We start from the raw sequence: 20,978 nt of genomic DNA on the forward strand, positions 1-20,978 counted from the left end.
CACGCATCAATTTTCATCAAGGGGCTAGACGTAATGTCAAGCCCATGGAAAACAAAGATAAAAATGATGCAAAAGGGAAATCCAATGCTCAAAATAATTCCCAAGGCACTTCCAACAACAACAACAACAACAACAATGGTCCAAGGAGAAGGGAGTTTACAAAGGTAAAAACAAACTCTCTCCTGAAGAGCTTGAAGCTTTTCGCAAGGACCATAAGTGTTTCAAGTGTGGAGAGCAAGGACATGGCTATCGTTCTTGCCCCACGAAGAATACTCGCAATGAGACTCCTAGAGCTTCCACCATCGAAGCTCCAAAAGAGGATGCTCATTGCAAAGGATCATCACTCTCCTATGCTTGGGGAAAGATAAGGGAGCATGATGCCTTCATCTTGTTTGACCTTGGCTCTACTCTTAACTTCACATCAATAGAGTTGGCCACCAAGTTGGGCATTCAAGCTTTTGAGATGGGAGATATAGTAGTCGTTGATGCAACTTTCAAGGGACAACAAGCCTCCGTTACTCCCTTGATTGGGAAGTTGAGGCTTCATGTCCAAAGCTATGTCGACAAAGAAGACTTCTTCATCTCTCCTCTCCAACATCAGGATGTTATCCTAGGGGCACCATGGTTTGATCGCATGGCTGCCAACATGAAGTTCCCTGAAAGGAGAATTTACTTCACTTACAGGGGAAAGAACATGTATATAGATGCTAGTGAGCGTGGTCGCACTATTCCACTTGTAAATCCTCTTTCTTTTGATAAATCAATGAAGAGCTAAGTTTCTGCGTACATGATTTATGTCAAAGAGTCTCTAAAAGCTAATAATGTTTCATCAAATGAAAATGATAGGAATCAAGAAGAGTTAGACTTGTCTACTTTTCTAAAAGGATTCCAAGATGTGTTCATCGATGATATCCCTATGGACCTACCTCCAAAACGAGGGGATGATGACCATCGTATTGAGCTCCTTCCAGGAAGCTCACCGCCTAACAAACCTCCTTATCGAGTCTCACAAGCTCAACAAGAGGAGATTATGAGGCAAGTACAGGAATTGGTAGACAAAGGGATGGTGAGGCCTAGTTCCTCTCCCTTTTGTTCTCCAGTCCTTTTAGTGCAAAAGAAAGATGGTACATACCGTATGTGTGTGGACTATCGAGCACTAAACCATATCACTATCAAAAACAGATTTCCCGTACCCCGGGTAGAAGATCTATTTGATAAGCTACAAGGCTCTACCTACTTCAGTAGGATTGACCTTAAGAGTGGCTATCATCAAATAAGGATAGTGGATGAAGATATCTTAAAGACCGCGTTTCGCACAACGTTTGGTCTTTATGAATATCTAGTCATGCCTTTTGGCTTGACTAATGCACCAGCTACGTTCAATCGTTTGATGGAGAAAATTTTTAGACCATATCGAAAATTCACTGGATTGTTCTTTGATGATATCATCATCTACTCCAAGTCTTTGGAGGAACATAACCAGCATCTCCAAGTGATTTTTCAAGCATTGAGGGAGAACAAGCTTTATCTCAACCAAAAGAAAAGCGAATTCTTCCTTCAAGAGATTCAATACTTAGGTCATATTATCTCTAAAGATGGTATCCAAATGGATCCATCAAAGTTAGAGGTAATAAAAGCATGGCCTAACCCAAGAAATCTACATGAGCTAAGAAGCTTTATTGGTATGTGTGCATACTATAGACGCTTCATAGAAAAATTCTCTCAAGTAGCAGGACCACTACACGACTTAACTAAGAAGAACGTTAAGTTTGTATGGACTGCTAAGGAGCAAAATGCTTTTGAAAAACTCAAAGAGAAGCTTACTTCCCAACCAGTCCTCGTGCTTCCGGGTCTCTCAAAGCCATTTGAGGTCCAATGTGATGCTTGTGGTGATTACCTTGGAGCGGTTTTGCTTCAAGAAGGGCATGCCATAGCATATGAGAGCCGAAGGCTCAATGGTGATGAACGAGTCTTGGGCATTTATAGAAAGAGCTTTTAGCTGTTCTACATGCCCTAGACACATGGAAGCACTACCTATTGGGGACTCCATTTATCCTACGAACCGACCACCAAAGTCTCAAGTATTTCATGACGCAAACCAAGCTTTCCGACAAACAAATGAGGTGGGCAAATTTTCTTTCGCTATTTAATTTCCATATTGCTCACATAGCTGGTAAGCACAATCAAGTCGCCGATGCACTTTCACGACGACCAAAAGTTAATGCGGTGTCTATAGCTACTCACAATGATCTATCCTCTATGATAGATGAGTATGCTACTGACCCTGACTTTAGAGACATAATGTCAGCCCTTGCTTTGGGGAAGAAAGAGGAACCATTCACCTTGCAGGATGGTTATCTTCTCCACGGCAATAGGCTATGTGTTACTCATTCCCTTCGTGAGAAGGTTATGTATGAATCCCATGCTCCTCCATATGCAGGGCATAGAGGTATTCAACCTACTCTCCGAGGAGTAGAGACGTATTTCTATTGGCCTACCATGAAAGTGGACATACAAGAGTATGTTTCAAAATGTGTAGTATGCCAAAAGACCAAGTATGATAGAGGGAAGCAACCTAGATTACTCCAGCCATTGCCTATTCCAAATTCACCATGGGAGAGTATATCCATGGATTTCATCTTTGGATTGCCCAAGTCTATCCATGGGAATACAGGAATATGGACAATAGTCGACAGGTTTAGCAAGCAAGCACATTTCATTCCTGTCAAAAAGACTATTAAGGCACACCAAATGGCAACTCTCTTCATATCTCAGATTTTCAAGCACCATGGATTACCCACATCCATCGTGTCAGATAGAGATCCTAGAATGACCAGTAATTTCTGGAAAGGTCTCTTTGAAAATCTAGGAACAAGATTGAATTTCTCTTCGGCCTATCACCCACAAACGGATGGCCAAAGTGAGATAGCCAATCTTACGATACTCGATCTACTCAAAACTTATGTTACCGAAGTAGATCAACGCTCACAATGGGAAAAGTATTTACCGCTAGTAGAGTATGCCTACAATAATATTGTACATACTTCTACGGGGAAAGCACCTTTCGAGATCATAGAGGGAAGACCTAAAAGTCCCTTGCTACTGAAAGTACATGGGAAGATCTTCGCCGCCGATGAGTATAGCCGTGACCTACAAGAATCTTTTCAAAAGATTAGGGAGGCTATAGCCATCTCTCAACAAAGGCAAAAAGCTGCTGCTAATAAGCAAAAAGATACTATGGTCCTTTCCAAATCTTGAAGCCTATCAATGAGACGACTTATCAACTCAAGTTGCCCAACCATTGGCTTATACACAATGCCTTTCATGTAAGCTTACTTAAGCCCTACAAAGGAGAGCCACCAATTGAACCAATTATTGAAGACCCTCCCGAAGTTGAAGACCAAGAAGAGGTGCTACAACCCGAAGCTGTCCTTCGGCATGAAGACAAGGTACTACGACATGGTAAGATAATCCAACAGTATCTTATTAAGTTCAAAAATTATCCTTTTGAAGATGCTAAATGGATGCAAGGAGTACAACTTAAGGATAGTATGAACCTTGTCAATGCTTACAATGCTACATTAGAGTAAGCAAATGTACAAATTTCTTTTAAATGACTCATGTTTTTGTCTTATATGACTAGTCCTCTTTTTAATTGTACACAAATTTAACTAGTATGCATGCTTAGAATCATGTTTGTGATGACTACGTCTCTCAAACACCAAGTAGAATTTGTCACTCTACTTTGGGAGAATGAAATGGACTAAAGAGCAGACATGCTTGCGGCAGCTATGTCTCCCAAGCACCAAATGGATTAGTCATCCATCTTAGAAAGATGTCGTAGGGTAAAAAGGGATCCTTTACCCGCTAAGTACGATTGACTAATGACTAAGACTTTATCTCTTCTACCTCATAGTCGAGGACGACTATGATTTCAAGAGAGAGGTAATGTCATAAAATCTAATATCTAACCAACCCAAATGATTTTCTCATATTAAATTGATCACTTAATGTGGGAGAATAAACGGGAACAAGTGTTAAGATATAGATATGTGCTTATAGATCTATCTCAACACGGGGCCAATGGTAAAGGGGCCCAAAAGGGAGATGGTCTATCAAAGAGCAAGGCTAACCAATGGAGAATAAGACCTTAGGGTTAGCTTCATTAAAGACCTCCAATAAATGTGTGTAAAAGTCCTTTGACCTTAGGTAAGCTAGGGCTGAGCTTGAGGTGGGAACCCGTCCCAAGCTCGAGGTGCTTGTCCTACTTGAGGTGCTTGTCGTGCTTGAGGTGTTTGTCATGCTTGAGGTGCTTGATTAAGATGCTTGAGGTGCTTGACTGGCTCCATGCTTGAGGTGCTTAACTTGCTGCATGATTAAGGTACTTGAGGTGCCTTGAGAAGCTTGCCTGAGATGCTTGTGGGAACACCCCCTAGTTCAAGTGCTTTGTCATGCTTGGTGAGTAAGGTGCTTGATCACCTAAAGTCAAAAGCATTCCTACAAGAGGGGGGGCGAGCCCTTTTCCTAGGGGCTAGAGAGAGAACACCCACTCACACACACAAGGGAAGCCCCAACTTGAAGAGGCAGCAAGGACACATGTCAAGTCCCTACCCATGTTACCTTCATGTGTTGCTTGAAGCCTATTGGCTAGGCTTCAAAGGGGTCCAATGATAAATTACTTGAATTATCTAATTGATTTTGCATTTATCAAGTCCTCTCTCTCAAAGGGGAAAGGGGGACACTTGTCCCAAGGCTACCCATGTTGCTTGTAATGGCTCCTGCTTGTGATTGGCTAGGCCTGGAGGGGTCCAATGAGCTTCAAGCATGAGCTACAAGGGGGGGTCGACCCAAGCTAGCTAGGGGCTTGCTTGAGGGGTATACTCACCCACACACACTCACAATCACTCTCATTGTGTGCTATGCAAAGTGCAAGAGCTCCCTCTCCAAGCAAGTAGCGGTTGAGAGCCTACACCAACACTCTTGGCTATGGAGTGCAAATCCAACCAAGAGCCATGCTTCAATGCTTGAGCTTGTCATCTCCTTCTTCTTCATTACTATGCTATTATGTATGCTAGCAACAAGAGTATGATAAGTGAGGAACTAGTTCTTTCTCCTATGAAATGTTTCTTCTTCCTCTTCCCTACCCTCATTCCCTGCTAGCTCTCTCCACCTTCGAAGGTGTTTGAGGTCTTGGGACTGAGGCTTGGGACAATTAAAGATTTCTTCAAGTTCATGTTATGCTATGATTGTGATGCATGAATCTTTCCATCTTCATTGCATCACCTAGGTCACAAGGAACACAAAGAATGTATTGTAACAAGTCTCTCTTAATGGGAGAAATCATAATACAAATGCCTATTGGAGGGGGGACCGGCTCCACATAAATCCGGTCCTCAGCTGTTGTCATGTTCTCTAAATTCTCTCTCTTGCAAAAGTATTGTTCATGCCAAGTTAACTAATTGCTATGATTATGTTGCTATCTTCAATTATGTCTACCCGCTATGCTCACAAAGTTATTTCTCGAAAGTATTCTCATTAATTTCCGCTATTCTCAAGTTGAATAGGCTAATTCCATTACAAATGACTAGGCTTTATCTTCTCGACTATGATTTCAAGAGAGAGGTAATGTCATAAAAACTAATATCTAATACTTTCTCATGTTAAAATGATCATTTAATATGGGAAAGTACCAGGGGAGTAAAAGCTAGAATATTGGTAAGGCTGCCAGACCGTTCTCTCTCAGGGGTCCAAAGGAGGGAAAATAGGGATCCAAAGGGGGGTAGTCTGCAAAAGAGCAATGTACTTCGATGGGGCTTAAAAGACCTAAGGTTCAGCTCCATTAAGACTTCCATAGGCTAAGGTTCCTAATTTTTTATTCAATTGTCCAAAGGCCAATGTAGGGGAAAATTGGATGGTCATGGGAAGACTAAAAAGTCTTCCCACATCTCTAGGAAGGAGGGGGAGAGCCCATATTGTAGGGGATGAGAGAGAAACACACACACACACACACACACACACACACACACACACACACACACACACACACACACACACACACACACACACACACACACACACACACTCCAAGGCTCCCCCTTTACACAAAGGGAATACTGGACACATGTCAAGCTCCTAGGCGAGTTGCCCCCAACCTCTCCTCAAATCCTATTGGATGGCCATAGAGGTGGACCAATGAGAATTAGGCTAGAGTAAATTTAGTCTAATCAATTTAAAACTGCTTGATAAAAGAACCTATAGAAATTAAGCTCCCTAGAAGACTGTTGGACAGTCTACCAAGGGGTCCAATGAGCATTTAGCAGCCCAATGGCTTGCCTGATTCCTATTGGCCAGAAGGCTAAGAGGTAAAATGAGAGTTTAATTGAATTATTTAAATACCTAGAGCTCTCACAAAAGGGGAAAGGGGGACACATGTCACAAGGCTAGCCATTATGCTTCTAATTTGTGATTGGCTAAGCTTTACAGGGACCAATGGGATGCGAGCATGAGCATTTAGCAAAAGGAGTCGACCAAGATGAGAGAGAAGGTTGCATTTTATTCTAACTTATTGCTACACACACACACACACACATGCACACACACACGCAAGAAGAACTCCATCTCCTTCTCCAAGCATTGAGAAGTAGAGGCCTACAAACAACTCTTGGCTATGGAATGCAAATTCAACCAAGAGCCAAGCTTCAATGGCATGCTCATCTCCTCTATCATGCTAGTTACTAAGCTAAGATATTAGAGTGATTATGTGAAGAGAATACTTCTTTCTCGTAAGATACCTCTTCTTCCTCTCAATCTATCCTCATTCCCCCCTAGCTCTCACCATTTTTGAAGGTGTGTGAGGTCTTGAGACTGAGGCTAGGGACACTAGGTGTGTTTTTCAAGCATAATTTGGTGTATGAAGCTTCCATATTCATTACACCAACTAGTTTTATCAAAGAACACAAAGATTGTATTGCACAAAAGTCTCATTTGATGGGAGAAGCTATAATACAAAGCCTTTAAGGAGGGGGGACCGGTTCCATGTAAATCTGGTCCTCAATTTTTGTCAATTGTTCTATTTCTCTCTCTTTTCAAGTATTGTCAATGCCAAATTAGCTAGGTGGAAATTGCTATGTTGCTTTCTCAATTAAGTACTCTCTCTCTATGCTCATTAGGAACTTGTTCTTAATGAAATACTCACTATGTTATCAATTTTCGCTACACACAAGTTATTAGCGCATTAAATGTTACACATACAATGACCAAGTGTGCCAGAATCAAGTGTGGTTTCTTGATGACAAACCACACTTTACATTGCATAAGAGCCACCCCATCAAAATAGAACAATTTTGATAATTATCAAGTGTCAACTTTTGACATTTAGAGAAATTTAGAAGATTGAGGGATTGAGTGAATGGATTAAAGAACCAAGCATAGGGAAAATAGCCAGAGGATAACCACTACCAAGAGAAGTTACGAGTAAGAGGAACATGAGATGCACTTCTTGGATGGGCAGTTTTCATTGACACAAATGTCAATGAACTTGTAGTGACACGCATTGTAAAGCTTTCAATAGGGTAAATACTATCAAAAGTACTAGACAATGGAGAGTAATTGCCCAAAGGAAGTGAGAATCGCTACTCATGAAGGTGGAAAAGTGAGAATCTTCGCTCTCTCCATAGTCACACCAAAGATGCTGTAATGGATGAGAGAACCTAAAAACAATGGATAATTTGGTGGAAGTTATTCTCAAAGTAGGAGGAGGCTGACCACCTTCACTAGTTGTAATTGAACCACCTTCGAAATGAGAAGGTACCAACCATGGCTAGAGTTTGACTTTATGTTTCTACTCCTTGCTTAGCATATTATTGTGACAAGCAAAGAAAGAGACAATTTGAATTTTTTTCAATGGACAAATAGCACGTAGCTATGCTCCAATTCTATCAAGTGTGTAGATGTACTCATATATAATAGACAATGTTTTCACTAATCTCTTCCAATGTACTTGTTTTTGTGATTTTCTTTGTCTTCCAATGGGTGGTTGTCCTCGGTACAAATGTCAAGAAAATGTAGTGATAGGAATTGTAAATACAAGAATTGTAAGCATAGTAGTCGTTTGCATTCCAATAGCTTTGTAAAGATCCTCAACTCACTTTCTCAAACTAATGTTATTACCCTTAAAGATAGATCATAGAGCTTGATGTTTGGCTATAATTTTGATTTGGGATCATTTTACTATATAAGCAATTTTCTCCTTTTGTGTAGGTTTTTGGACAGTGAAGATGTTTATAAATCAAGTGCTATGTAGTCTTCTATGGGATGTGCTATATAGCATAGATTGGTTTGTACAAATTTTCCTCTATGTAAAACACTTATAGGTAGTAACCATGGCTGACAACAATGATGTTTTTTGCATCACTTATAGGTAGTAACCATGGCTGACAACAATGATGTTTTTTGCATGTTCAAGGCCTACGTTTGTTCATTCCAATTGTCTTTTACCTCTGGCATCACCTTTTAACCTTCCTTGCAAGTCATGAAGTTTATGCTGGTCATTGTAGGCCAATGTCATTTGATATTAGGAACTTAGGCCATGAACAACAAGTCTCTACATTCAAAGACGTTTGTTAGAGAGTTCATTTTACCAACCTTTAAGCGGCATGCAATGATGTTATGCAAGCGCAGTTGCTGCATCATCCATCAGATCTGGCAGTCAATGGTGGGCTCAGCAACAGATTACTCACCTTGGAGGATGGGCCGCCTCTTCAAGCCCTTACATCTGCCTTGCAGAAATGCAACTCTCAGAAAGAGGCTCTTCATGTACACACCCTCATTTGCAATTGGGGTGTCGAAGCCAATTCGTTGCTTGGAACCTATCTTGTCGTATATTTTGCAGCATATGACTACATTCAATATGCACAACAGATCTTCGACAGGTTGACTTTTCGAACTGAATGCTCTTGGACCCAATTGATTTCGGGTTATCACAAGCGTGAGAAGCCTTTTGAGGCTCTCTTAGTGTATAGCAAAATGCAAGGTGATGCTACAGTACAACCCACCAGCCAAACTTATGTTCTATTACTACAGTGCTGTGCAAAGCTTAAAAATTTAGAAAGAGGTCTAGAATTACATGCGGAAGTGTGCAAAGTAGGGTTGCTCGATGGAAACTTACTTGTCGGCAGCATCTTGGTTCACATGTACGGAAGATGTAATTCTCTTGCCAAAGCACAACAAGTGATCGACAATCTTTCAATTAGAGATGTTGTCATATGGACTGCTCTAATATTTGCATATTCTGAGCATGGGTTTAGAAATGACACATTGCGATGCTTTGAGCAGATGAAATGTGAGGGTATTTTGCCCAATGCATTTACCTTTGCTTCCATTTTGAAAGTTTGTAGCGGCAACAATATAGCCAATGAAGTTAGTAAAATACATGTCGAAATTGAAATGCAGGGACTGGTGGAGAAGGACCTTGTACTTGGCAACAGCTTGGTAGACGTTTATGGGAAGAGCAGCATGTGTGCCTCAGCTGTAACAGTCTTTGATAAGCTTCCGATAAGAAATGTAGTTTCTTGGACGGCTTTAATGTCAGGATTTTCTGGCAATGCACGATACAAGGACGTTCTTGTATTTTACCAGAAAATGAGACTTGAAGGCATCTCCCCAAGTGCTTTCACCTATGTATGTTATTTGGAAGCTTGTGGTGGTTCAGGAGCCACCTGTAGTGGCCAAGAAATTCACATGGAGATTGAGAAGAAGGATTTACTAGAAAGCAATACTTTCATTGGTGGAAGCTTAGTGGACTTCTATGCTAAAATGGGTCTAATTTCAGAAGCAAAGTATGTTTTCGACAGGGTTCTGGCCCGAGACTTAATTATGTGGACTGCGATTATCGGTGGATATTCCCAACATGGGTATGGTGCAGAAGCATTGAAGTGCTTCGATGAAATGCAACTCGATGGTACTCCACCAAGTGATCTGACGTTTGCCTTTGTTTTGGAGGCATGCAAAAATATAGGAGCTAGAGACAGGGGCCAAGAAATACATGTTGAGATAGAAAAGAGGGGCTTGTTGACTGAAAACTTCTATCTTGGCAACATCTTGATTGACATGTATTTCCAATTTGGCATGCTTGCAAGGTGCCAAGAAGTTTTTGATAACCTTCCTTGCCGCAATATTGTGTCTTGGAACACACTCATTGCTGGTTATGCTGAAGCGGGCTATGACGAAATAGCTATGCATCTTTATGAAGACATGAATGTCCAAAGTGTCTTTCCAAATAGTGTTACATTTTACTGCATTTTAAAGACTTGTAGCAGGTTGCGTGCCCTGAAAACGGGCCAAATTATACATGCTGAGGTTGAGAAGAGAGGACTTCTAGAAGTTGAGGTTAATCTTAGTGGTGCCTTGGTTGACATGTATGCCAAATGTGGATTGCTTGAGGCTGCAAGGATTGTGTTTGACAAGCTTCCAGCCCAAGATGTAGCATCTTGGACTGCACTTATTGCTGGATACCTTGAACGTGGATGCAATAAAGACGTGCTGAAGTGTTTTGAACAAATGCGGTCGAAGAGTATTTCTTTAAATGTGACCATTCTGGACTCTTGTTTGAAGGCCTGTGGAGAACTGGGGGCCATTGAAAAGGGTTTTGAAATACATGCTGAGATTGAGCGTCAAGGACTACTAGAAACTGAAAACGGAATTGGCAGCAGCTTGTTGCGCATGTATGTAGAGAATGGGTTGCTAGGCCTTGCTCAAGAAGTGATTTGTAGGTTCCCTGTCCAGAATTTGGCCTCTGCAGCTGTTTTATCGTCAGTACCTATGGAGCATCTTTGCAAGAAACAAGCGTTTGAATATTTCAAACAAATGCAACCTGGGTCTCTTTCTCCTAGTGCTCAGGCTTATACATCCAACCTGAAAGCTTGCAGCAATGCACAAGTCATTAATGAAGGCTTACATGTTGAGATTGAAAGGAAAGGAATACTTGAAAAAAATGTCGTTGTTGGCAACACTCTTATGGCTCTGTATACAAGAAGTGGGCAACTCACAAAAGCACGACAAGTGTTTGATGCTCTCCAGGTAAGGGATGTAGTTTCCTGGAATGTGCTGATATCAGGTTATGTGGGTCAACGGCGATGTGCTGAGGCACTCGAGTGTCTCGAACAGTTGCAAATTCTAGGTGTCTGCCCGGATGCTATTACCTACCTTCTCAGTCTTCAAGCATGCAGTGAGGTGGGAGATTTTAGGAAGGGTGGTTTAGTTCATATGGAAACTGAAAAGCAAGGCCTAGTAGGAACTGATTTTCGCATTGGAAGTGCCTTGATTGAAATGTATCATAAGTATGGATCCCTAGAGAAAGCAGAGCAAGTGTTCAACAAGTTCTCTGTTCGGAATCTTGTCTTATGGAATGTGCTTATGGAAGGCTATGCACAATATGGACATGCTGAAGAGACACTCAAGTGTTTGGAAGAGATGCAACTGGAGGGTGTCTACCCTAGTACTGCCACATATCTTTCTTGCTTGAAGGCTTGTTCCGCCACAGGTGCCATTAATGAGGGCATGGAGCTGCATGCTGAAATTGCAAGAAAGGAATTATCGGAAAACATTCAAGTTGGGAGTACCTTGGTTGACATGTATGCTAAGTGTGGCCATATTTGCATGGCACAAGAAGTCTTCGACAAACTCCCTTTTCATGATGTAGTTTCATGGACTTCGCTAATTGCAGCTTACGCACGTTTTGGGGCAAGTGAATGCATTTTTCCTGTTTTTGATTTGATGTTGAGAGAGTTCATTATGCCAGATCCGACTATTTTTCTTGTCGTTCTTGGTGCATGCAAGTATACAGGCCTAGTTGACAAGAGTCTCTCTTATTTTGAAGAAATGAGCAAAGTCCACGGCATTGACCCAAGTCTTGATCACAACACGTGTGTGATTGACATGTTGGGTCGTGCAGGCCAAATAGATATGGCAATGGAGCTGATCAGGAGGATGCCATGTGGTCCTAATCTTAGACTCTGGGATACGCTATTAGCTGCTTGTAGATATTGGGGGGACAAGAAATTTGGAAAAATTGCATTTCAGCAAGCAGTATGCTTGGATGGAAAAGATGCCATGGCATATGTTTTAATGGCTTATATATGTGGAGATGTTGATTTTGGGTTAGCTGCAAACAATTTGGAGCCTTTATAGCCCTGAGTCTACACATTAGATGTTGATATGCGCAAATGTTGGCTGTATTGTAGGCCTCAAAGTCTGTTAACTTCTGATCATGCATATTTCCTTTATGCTGAATTTAGCTAATGCTCCCAAGCAAGCGGAGTAGAAAAATCTGTCCAGCATTTGTTTTAGAGCAAGTGCTGGTAATGGAGAGGGCCTGTTGTGTAGCTTGCTGTTAGCTCTGGTGGTCTGATAAATGGTGTGCGTGGAAGTTGCTGCCCTGCTGCATTGGGCCTGACTGGAAAGTACATGTCATCCCTGTTTGATCTCTCACATTGTAACAGCAGGCTCAAAGATGCTGTCTTTAGACTGGTCCAATAGCAAGAGGGTGCAACCTCTCTAGCATGTTTAGACATTGGATTTCTTCCTTGTTAATCATATCCAATCAAGGCTTACTTAATGTGCTTGTTCTATCCCTTGCTACTTTACGATTGCGTTCGTGTTGTGGAGATAAGGGTGGCTTTTGCTAGCATAACCAGTGATAAGATCACAAGGCCTGCGCAGTGAAAGAAGTTAAAGCTTTTTCAAGTCCCTTCTCTTACTTATTTTATTCTAATGTTTAGAATATGGAATAAATATTTTAAATTGTTAAAAAAAAAGCCTGTGTGTCAACAATCATCACGCTTGCCAAGGTGAGAGGACAATAATAATAACTCTTACATTGAACATTTCTATTCTAAGAAATTTTACTCGAGAAATAAGTGTCATTCATAAGATGATACAAGAGTTGTCCAAAGGAGCTAGCTTGGTTGTTTGAGCATTCATCCTTGGTGACTAGGGTCATCGGTTCGAATGCGGCCAAGTGACCCGTTGGTGCTCACAGACGTACTTTGTCACCTCACAGGGGAGTTGTGAGATATGCAAAAAGAAAAAAAGGTGATACAAGAGTTTTTGTTCAGCCAAAAAGGCTAAGCAACAATATAGCCTTTCCCATTGGGCAAAAATTTGGACTTGTCCTCATGTAGCTGTTCTTTTCTTTAAGATGAGGCAAAATTTGATTTTTTTTGAAAAGTAGGACTACATTACCATTGAAGATGCAACCTTCTTTGTTTTTCTTTTTTTCCTACCTTTCTCATTTTTGTGAAAACAAGCTAGGAGCCTTTTTCACAAGCACCTCTCTCTCTCTCTCTCTCTCTCTCTCCCAACAAAAAAAAAACCATGAAGCTTCATTTGCAACGACCAAAGGTTATGTATCTTGAAGCCCCATCTTCATCTACCAAAGGTACTAGTTTAGTACAATGAAGGGCACAACACCCTTAATTTTAGTACTACTACTAATAGCTAGGTAAAAGCAAGACTAACCAATCAAAATTTAGTGCTACAATTTCTCCTCCTTCCTAGTTAAGCTCCACGTGCTCTCTTACTTAAAGTTAGCAAAAAGTGCATGCCAAGATTTTTGTTTCAAAATCTAGTGGGACCATTGTTAAGTATGGAGCCTGATTTACCCTTGTAATTTTCTGTGCTAAAAGCGCACATTTGTAAGGCCCCCATTATGAGGAGAAGCCATCGTGCGTAAAGGAAAATCACTCATCGGAAACCAAAATTTTCACGGACAAGAATCAGGAGCAACTTTAAAGGCCCCCGAGACTTTTTTTTTTCGTCGGAATATTCTTTTTCGCCGGAATATTATGGCCGGCCGGCGGTCGGAAAGTGGTCGGAAAACAACCGGTCGGTTGGCCGGTGGTCGGTAGTCAATGGCCGATGGCCGGTGGTCGGAAGTCAATGGCCGGTGGCCGAATTCAAAAGCGGACTTGTCTTCTCAAGGGCGGCCACACATGGACGGATTGGAGGGTCCGATTTGGACTTATTCGCACAAGGGCGGCTACACATGGCTGTCTCTCATAAGAGAGGGCAACCCTTTTGGCCTATAAAAGGAGGCCATTTTTACACACATTTCATAGTGTGAAGTTGATGCAACAAGGTGAGTGTGAGGTGGTGAGAGTGAAGCAAAGCGGGAGCTCCATTAAGGGTATAATCCCTTTGTAAACTACTTCTTGTTTTGAAGTACTAAAGCCATTGAGTGGCTGCTTTCCCGTGGACGTAGCCCACATTGGGTGAACCACGTATATCATGTGTACTCTCTCTCTCTCTCTCTCTCTCTCTACTCTATAATCTCGTGTATATAAATCTGTCTCTTTCCATTAAGTAATCTACTCAATTATCTATTTAGCTACGTCTTATTTCTTAACAACCATAATATAAAAATTAATGCATTAATACCACTAAAATTTTAGCACCATTGACTCTCGGTGTTCAGAAGAGGTTGACTCAACTTACACTTATGCTATTTAGAAACTCATTCCAAAATGCTGGCTGAGAGCAAGAGGAAGTTGAGAGAGAAAAACCACTTAAAATAGCAAGAAACTAGTGCTAATTTTTTTAATTATAGAACAAGTTAATTTTGTGAAAAGGGAATAATGTATGTATACAAAAACATTTTCTTGAACATTAATGAAAAGATAAATTGAAGGAGTGCCCTATTCTTATGAAGTTATATGTGTGTGTGTGTGTGTGTTCATTTTAATTGATAACACAACTTGTTTCTTGCTCTCCTAGGAATGGGTTCCTTTGTGTTTAACATTCTCTAGGGTTGTGCAATAAAAGAATTGGGCTTGGTAATGCTTTGGTGGTCCACATGATAGCCACATGACACACACAAGGTAAACTATCACCTATGCTCCATGTAGATAAGAGACCATTCATACACTTTGGCTAACCTTGAGATAATACATAGGACAAAGGCACTAAAGACACCCAAGAAACACACTCTGATCCAAGAGAAGATACACTCTAATTCAAGAGAAAAGATGACCTCCTCAATCCAAGAGATAATTGCTACGTAACTGCTATTTAGGAGAATAGCCTTAATAGTCAAGGAGACCCAAATAGGAGATCCATAGAAATGGTTGTCCTTCTTTTATGACTCTTCTTCTATCGATACACTTCCTTGTTATTGCTATTGCTACTACTATTCTTGATCTTGGATGAAACACAATCTTCAAAGTGCCTAATTTCCCTATGCTCGAAGCATGATGTGCCACTGTTATTGGATGCCAATGCAAAAGGTAAGAAGCATGAAACTCATGAAAACCCTAAAACTCATCCCCTTGAATTAGAAATACTCGTCTCTTGCTCTCTCATTGTGCCTTGAAGAAATGTTTATCACAAAGACAATATTTGAACTCCTTATAAATGCACAACCTTTAAAAGTTGTCCTCATATACAATGAATGTGTAAACATACATTGCAAGAGAGGTAGTTGTCCTTGGATGCATTATATTTTTGTGTAGAGTGAGAGATTTACATTTGAAAACGAAGCTTTGAATGCTTGAAGCTTTCTCAAAAAAGCTTCCTTTGAATCTTTGGTAAAATTTAAATGCGTGACTACCCTCTTAGTTGCATGGGTACCTCTTCATGGTAGGAGAATAACACCAAGTACTAGCTTGAGCCTCCTCTTGATAATAAGTAGTGGTACTTGTTTCCATGGGTTCTGTAAAATGGCTATGCATAGGATAAGGATCTTATGGACCTGAAGAGGATTTGACAAAGGTTAATAGGAACCTTTGGATCCAATATCTTGGCCAATAGCATAGCAAAAAGTTTTTCGGAGACATACGTTGGGTTGTTTTTAAGACTTACTTCTTCGGCTACAAACCTGTAAGCAGTGGAAGCTTCCAGTCCTGCTATTGGAACTCCTTGACCACTTGCCTTGCACTTACCTTCAGCCGCTTCATCCTCCTTCAGGGCTATACTTATCTGCTGTGGAGTTGCCACAGATGGTTTGGGCTCGTTGGGCATTCTGAATGCAAAAGCTATAGTCTCTGACGTCACCGACACCTTTCTACCATTTACCATGGCACTGCCATCTTCAGCGTCGAAAGAATCAAGAACTTGCTTAATGATGTCTGCGTCAAAAGCAATTCTTGTAGCTTGCAACACAACTCGGAGATCCCATAGTTGTAGCAGAGTTATTCCTTGGTCAGTGAATACATAACGCTGGATTTTACTGTACGGTATGGTGGGAAGGCTTGCCTTTGCAGCAACAACTATGGCCTAGGTTTCCTCAAGAGACTCCTGCATCTTCTCTGAGTGTTTCCTTCTACCCATACACTGTGAAGACGATGAAATAGGCGAAGGAGAAGAAGACTTACTTGTCGTGTCAAAGCCGTACCCTGGTGTCGCTGGCAAGGCTAGGTGACAGTTAACTGTCTCTTCAGAGGTCGAGGTTTGTGGCTGTAGCGAAGAAACCTTGGAGCTTGGCGATGGCGAATGGTTATAAGGAGGAAAGCGTCGCGCAAGGGATTTGTGAGAAAAAACGCCAACTCTCCTGACTGTTATACGTATTCGCACCATAAAAGCTCCACCACTCGCCGTTCCTAGACTTGTGTGCATCGCTGCTGTCGTGGCAGACATGCATTGGACAAGACTGCGACCCATCCTTGAAATAATTACTGATGGCATGCCATCTGACCGTTGGACGCTTAAAAAGTGAAAAGTGTGTCCCCACTGATACTGTACTGGTTTCTAGTCTAGCTCAACCATACTAGTACTGATTCTAAGATCAGTCTGATCTGGTTCTTCTGGTACTGGTTCTGAAATTGGAACTGGTTGCACATGAAAAAGTCCAAAATTTTTTGATTCTCGTATCTCTTGATCAGCAAGCCTTAGTTCCTTAGTACCTTGTTCTTGCCCATTTTCTCTAGCCTCTGAATATACTCCTGGCAACAATAATCCAGATAAATCTTTCAGTCTGATTGTGCCATTGGAGAAGACCCAGTCTATCTCAAATAGTCCTGCCCAGGCAATCTTCAGGTTTGGCTTCTTTGGACCCAGTCTAAACTGATATAGAAGCACCAAATCTCCTTTCTGAAATTTCCAAACTTTAATTCAGCGATCATGCCAGTGCTTCCTTCGTTGTTGAACAATTTCTTGTTCCAACATAGCCCGTTGCCAGAGTTCATCTAACTGCATCAGTTCATCTAGCCGTTTTTTAAGATTATGGTTGAAGTCTAAGCCATACTTCACAGCCATTCTCAGACTTGGGATCATAGGAACCACAGCTTCAGTGCCATACACCATTCTGAATGGTGTCATTCTAGTAGTGACCTTATAAGCTGTCCTATAAGCCCATAGAGCAGTATGAAGTTTCAAATCCCACTGGTCTGGTTTCTTTTGCACGACCTTAGCGAGAATAGTCTTTATTGTCTTGTTGCTACTTTCAGCCTGTCCATTGCATATGGGATAGTAAGGAGTAGATTTCTGATGCTTGACTGAAAGCATATCCAATAGGATTTCCATAGTGTCATTGATAAAATGTGTTCCTTGATCGGTCACAATCTCTACTGGACATCCATATCGGCAGACAATATTCTCAAATAGAAACCTTGCAGTTGACTTGGCTGTGTTGTCAGGAAGAGCCTTAGCTTCCACCCACTTGGTTACATAACAAGTAGCCATTACTATGCACTTGTTCTTCTTGGGGGTAACCTTCTTAAAAGGTCCCATAAAATCTAGTGCCTATTTCATGAACACTCCCAGTGGTTGTACTGGCATCAAAGGAGTCATATCTGCAGTTGTTGGTCGACCCATTCTTTGGCATATGTCACAAGTTTTACAAAAACTTCTGACATTAACAATCAGTGTTTGCCACCACAGACCAGCTTGCAGAATCTTCTTGTAGGTTACTTCGTTGAAAAAGTGTCCACCAGATTCACCATTATGCGCTTCTGAAATCACTTGCATTCTTCCTTCCATAGGGACACATCGTCGAAGTATACCATCGACACCGAGTCGATAAAGTAATCCTCCTATGATAGTAAATTTCAGGCTTTTTATGATCAGAGCTTTCTTCTAATTCTGCTTCCAATCCTCTGGAAAGGCACCTTGGGAAAGGAATTGATAAATATCATACCATTCAGGATCAACTGATTCTTGTGCCTCTAACTGAAATAAATCAGCGTCCACTGGTTCATCTCTCAAGGGTGGTTCTGAATATCCTTTCGTACTTCTTCAGAGAAAATCAGCTCCAAAATGGTTTTTGCCAGGCTTATGGAAAATTTTGAATTCAAACTCCATTAGAAACATCATCCATCTTATCAGCCTGCCTTGAATAATGACTTTATTAATCAGAAACAGAAGAGCCTGATGGTCCACATAAAAATGAAATAACTTTCCCAATAGGTAATGTCTGAACCTTGTAGAGCTGAAAACCATTCCAAGGGCTTCTCTCTCAATAATTGTATAGCCTTGTTCAGCCTGACTGAATCTACGACTGGCAAAATAAACCGGCTAATCAGTTCTTCCGTCTGGTTGAGCTAATATTGCCTCCATTTCCAATCTCAAAGCATCTTCATGTACGTGGAAAATAATATCCCAGTTTGGCTGCCTAAGGACTGGTTTACTAGTAATGGCTTTCTTCAGATTCTGGAAGCTCTCCTCGCATTTAGCAGTCCAATTGAACTTACTGGTCTTCTTTGTAAGCTCATATAGTGGTACTGCTTGAGAAGCAAACTTATGTACAAATCTTCTATAGAAATTCACATAACCCAAGAAAGAGCTCAACTCTGAAGTAGTTCTGGGTGCTTTAGCTTGTTGAACACACTGAATTTTGTCATTGGCCATCTCTATTCCATTTCGGGAAACCACGTGTCCCAGTAGATGTCCCTTCCAGACTAGAAAAACAGATTTGAATGGATTCAAACAAATCCGCTTCTCTTGACAGCATTTGAAAACCATTTCTAGGTATAGGAGGTGATGTTCCTCATCTAAATAGACAGTAAAGTCATCCATGAAAATGGCGAGGAACCGAGAAGGAATTAATTAAACATCTCCATCATACACCACTGAATTGTAGTTGGTGCATTGCACAGACCAAAAGGCATCACCAGATACATGAAAGCTCCTCACTCAGTGATGAAAGTGGTCTTGGCTCTATCTTCAGGAGCGATCTGTAACTGGTTATAGCCACTATAACCATCCATGAAGCTATACATTTCATATCCTGTGATCTCATCAAGAAAAATGTCAGTAAAAGACAAGGGAAATGGATCTTTAAAAGTTTGGGCGTTTAGTTTCCTATAGTCGACACAAACTCTCAATTTTCCATTCTTCTTGGGAACGACGACTATGGAAAACAGCCAATCGCTGCTTGCCACTTCTGTGATGAACCTGGCCAGCCTTGAGAAGATTATCAATCTCCTCCCTGACCTTCTTTGCATAGTTGGGGTTCATCCGATATCTCTGCAATCGTACTGGCCTAGCATCTGGTTTCAGCGGTATTCGGTGCTGACATACTTCAGGATCTACTCCCTTCAGATCTGTATGTTCCCAGGCAAACACATCTTTATAGTTCTGGAATATTTTGCGTGCCTTTTCCTTCATTGCCGGGTTGAGGTGCTTGTTGACCTTGATCATCCTAGGATTATCCTCCGATCCTAGGTTCCACTCTTCCACTTCTTGGTCGTCTGGAAGCAACCAATTAGGCCCGCCTCCTTTTCGTTTGGTCGATTCTTCAGCGTAATCCCAGGATGGTCCATTCCTTTCTGAATCAGTATTCTGATCCATTGGGTACTCTTCAGAACATACTACTTCCTCTACCATACCAGTATCAGCTGGTTCCACCATCCTTCCAGTTAGCTGAACTGTTCTTCTCCTTGTATTGACTTCAGTAAACTGATCAGGGAATTGTCTTTTCTGCTTGTCAGTCTGCTCTTTATTCAGCAAGACTGCATTCAAGTCAATATCTGCCAAAGGGAATATGTTCATGGCTGCTAGCATTCGCTCGATCTTCTTGGCCCTGTTCTTCTGACATAACTCCTTCGGACTCAGTTCCTTTCTCCAGCTCCTAGTATTGTTTTTCTGGATTTGGATTCTGCCACTGGCCCCTTCTATGGTTAATGTTTGGTTTGCATAGTCATGAACAGCATGTGATGTTCTCAACCATGGGCGCCCTAGTAGCATCCCATATGCCCCTTGCACATCCAGAACTAGTAAACTGGTTTTGAATTTCTCCCTCCCAACTCTTATCTGCATATTTTCAATCATACCCATCGCCTGTACGACTCTATGATCTGCCATTCATACTTTGAATGGTGCTGGTTTCATATTAGTGATACCCATTCTTTGCTGGAGATGGACTCCCATTATGTTGACTCCTGCTCCTCCATCCAAGATAACACTTGAGAGAGGTTCCCACTGCTTCCTAACCTTGTAGTCCACCTGAATAAGTGGAACTTCATCATCTCGGCCGTCAGGTCCACTGTTCTGGCCTCCGCCTTAGCTTTCTTGCGCTGTCTGATAAAGTTGGCCACCTCAGGCAAGGTTTTTCTGATATCCTCCAGCTCTACGGTCAGCTTCTGAATTCTATCACAAATTTTCACATGAATTTCTTCTCTCTCTTGGTCGGACTGATTGTCAGAGCTTGAAGAACTGGTATCTTCACACTGCCATTCCTCTTTTGCAGTGCTTCCACTCTTTCCATCCACTCTCAGTTCATCAGCTAATCCATGTACCACAGCCAGCATGGTCTCAGTTATGGCCGGTATTGACTGATCTTTATCAGTCGATTGCGCTGGTATCTTTTGAATGACTCTAGCTTCGGAACTTTTTGGCTGCTCTAGCAGCTTCTTGGCTAAATCCTCCGTGATTTTAGCCGCTAGTTCCCTCTGCTCTTGCCACTCATCTACCACCTTCTCTTTACCTTTGGCCTTCCAAATTTCTCTTTGTTGAGCCCACTTACTACTGTTAGGATTGACTGGTGCTTTTGA

At 41.5% G+C, this 20,978-nt stretch overlaps 1 protein-coding gene across 1 annotated transcript; it reads left to right on the plus strand.

Annotated features, from left to right (window-relative positions):
* Positions 1 to 8,564: 8,564 nt before the first annotated feature.
* LOC147463819 (pentatricopeptide repeat-containing protein At2g39620-like) lies at positions 8,565 to 12,741 on the plus strand. The gene has a single exon (XM_086491389.1). The coding sequence runs from the start codon at positions 8,668 to 8,670 to the stop codon at positions 12,184 to 12,186; it is 3,519 nt and encodes a 1,172-aa protein (XP_086347515.1). The 5' UTR covers positions 8,565 to 8,667; the 3' UTR covers positions 12,187 to 12,741.
* The last annotated feature ends 8,237 nt before the right edge of the window (positions 12,742 to 20,978 follow it).

The sequence above is a fragment of the Adiantum capillus-veneris genome, chromosome 2 (genome assembly GCF_014529385.1).
Source record: "Adiantum capillus-veneris isolate H3 chromosome 2, ASM1452938v2, whole genome shotgun sequence".
Taxonomy (NCBI): domain Eukaryota; kingdom Viridiplantae; phylum Streptophyta; class Polypodiopsida; order Polypodiales; family Pteridaceae; genus Adiantum; species Adiantum capillus-veneris.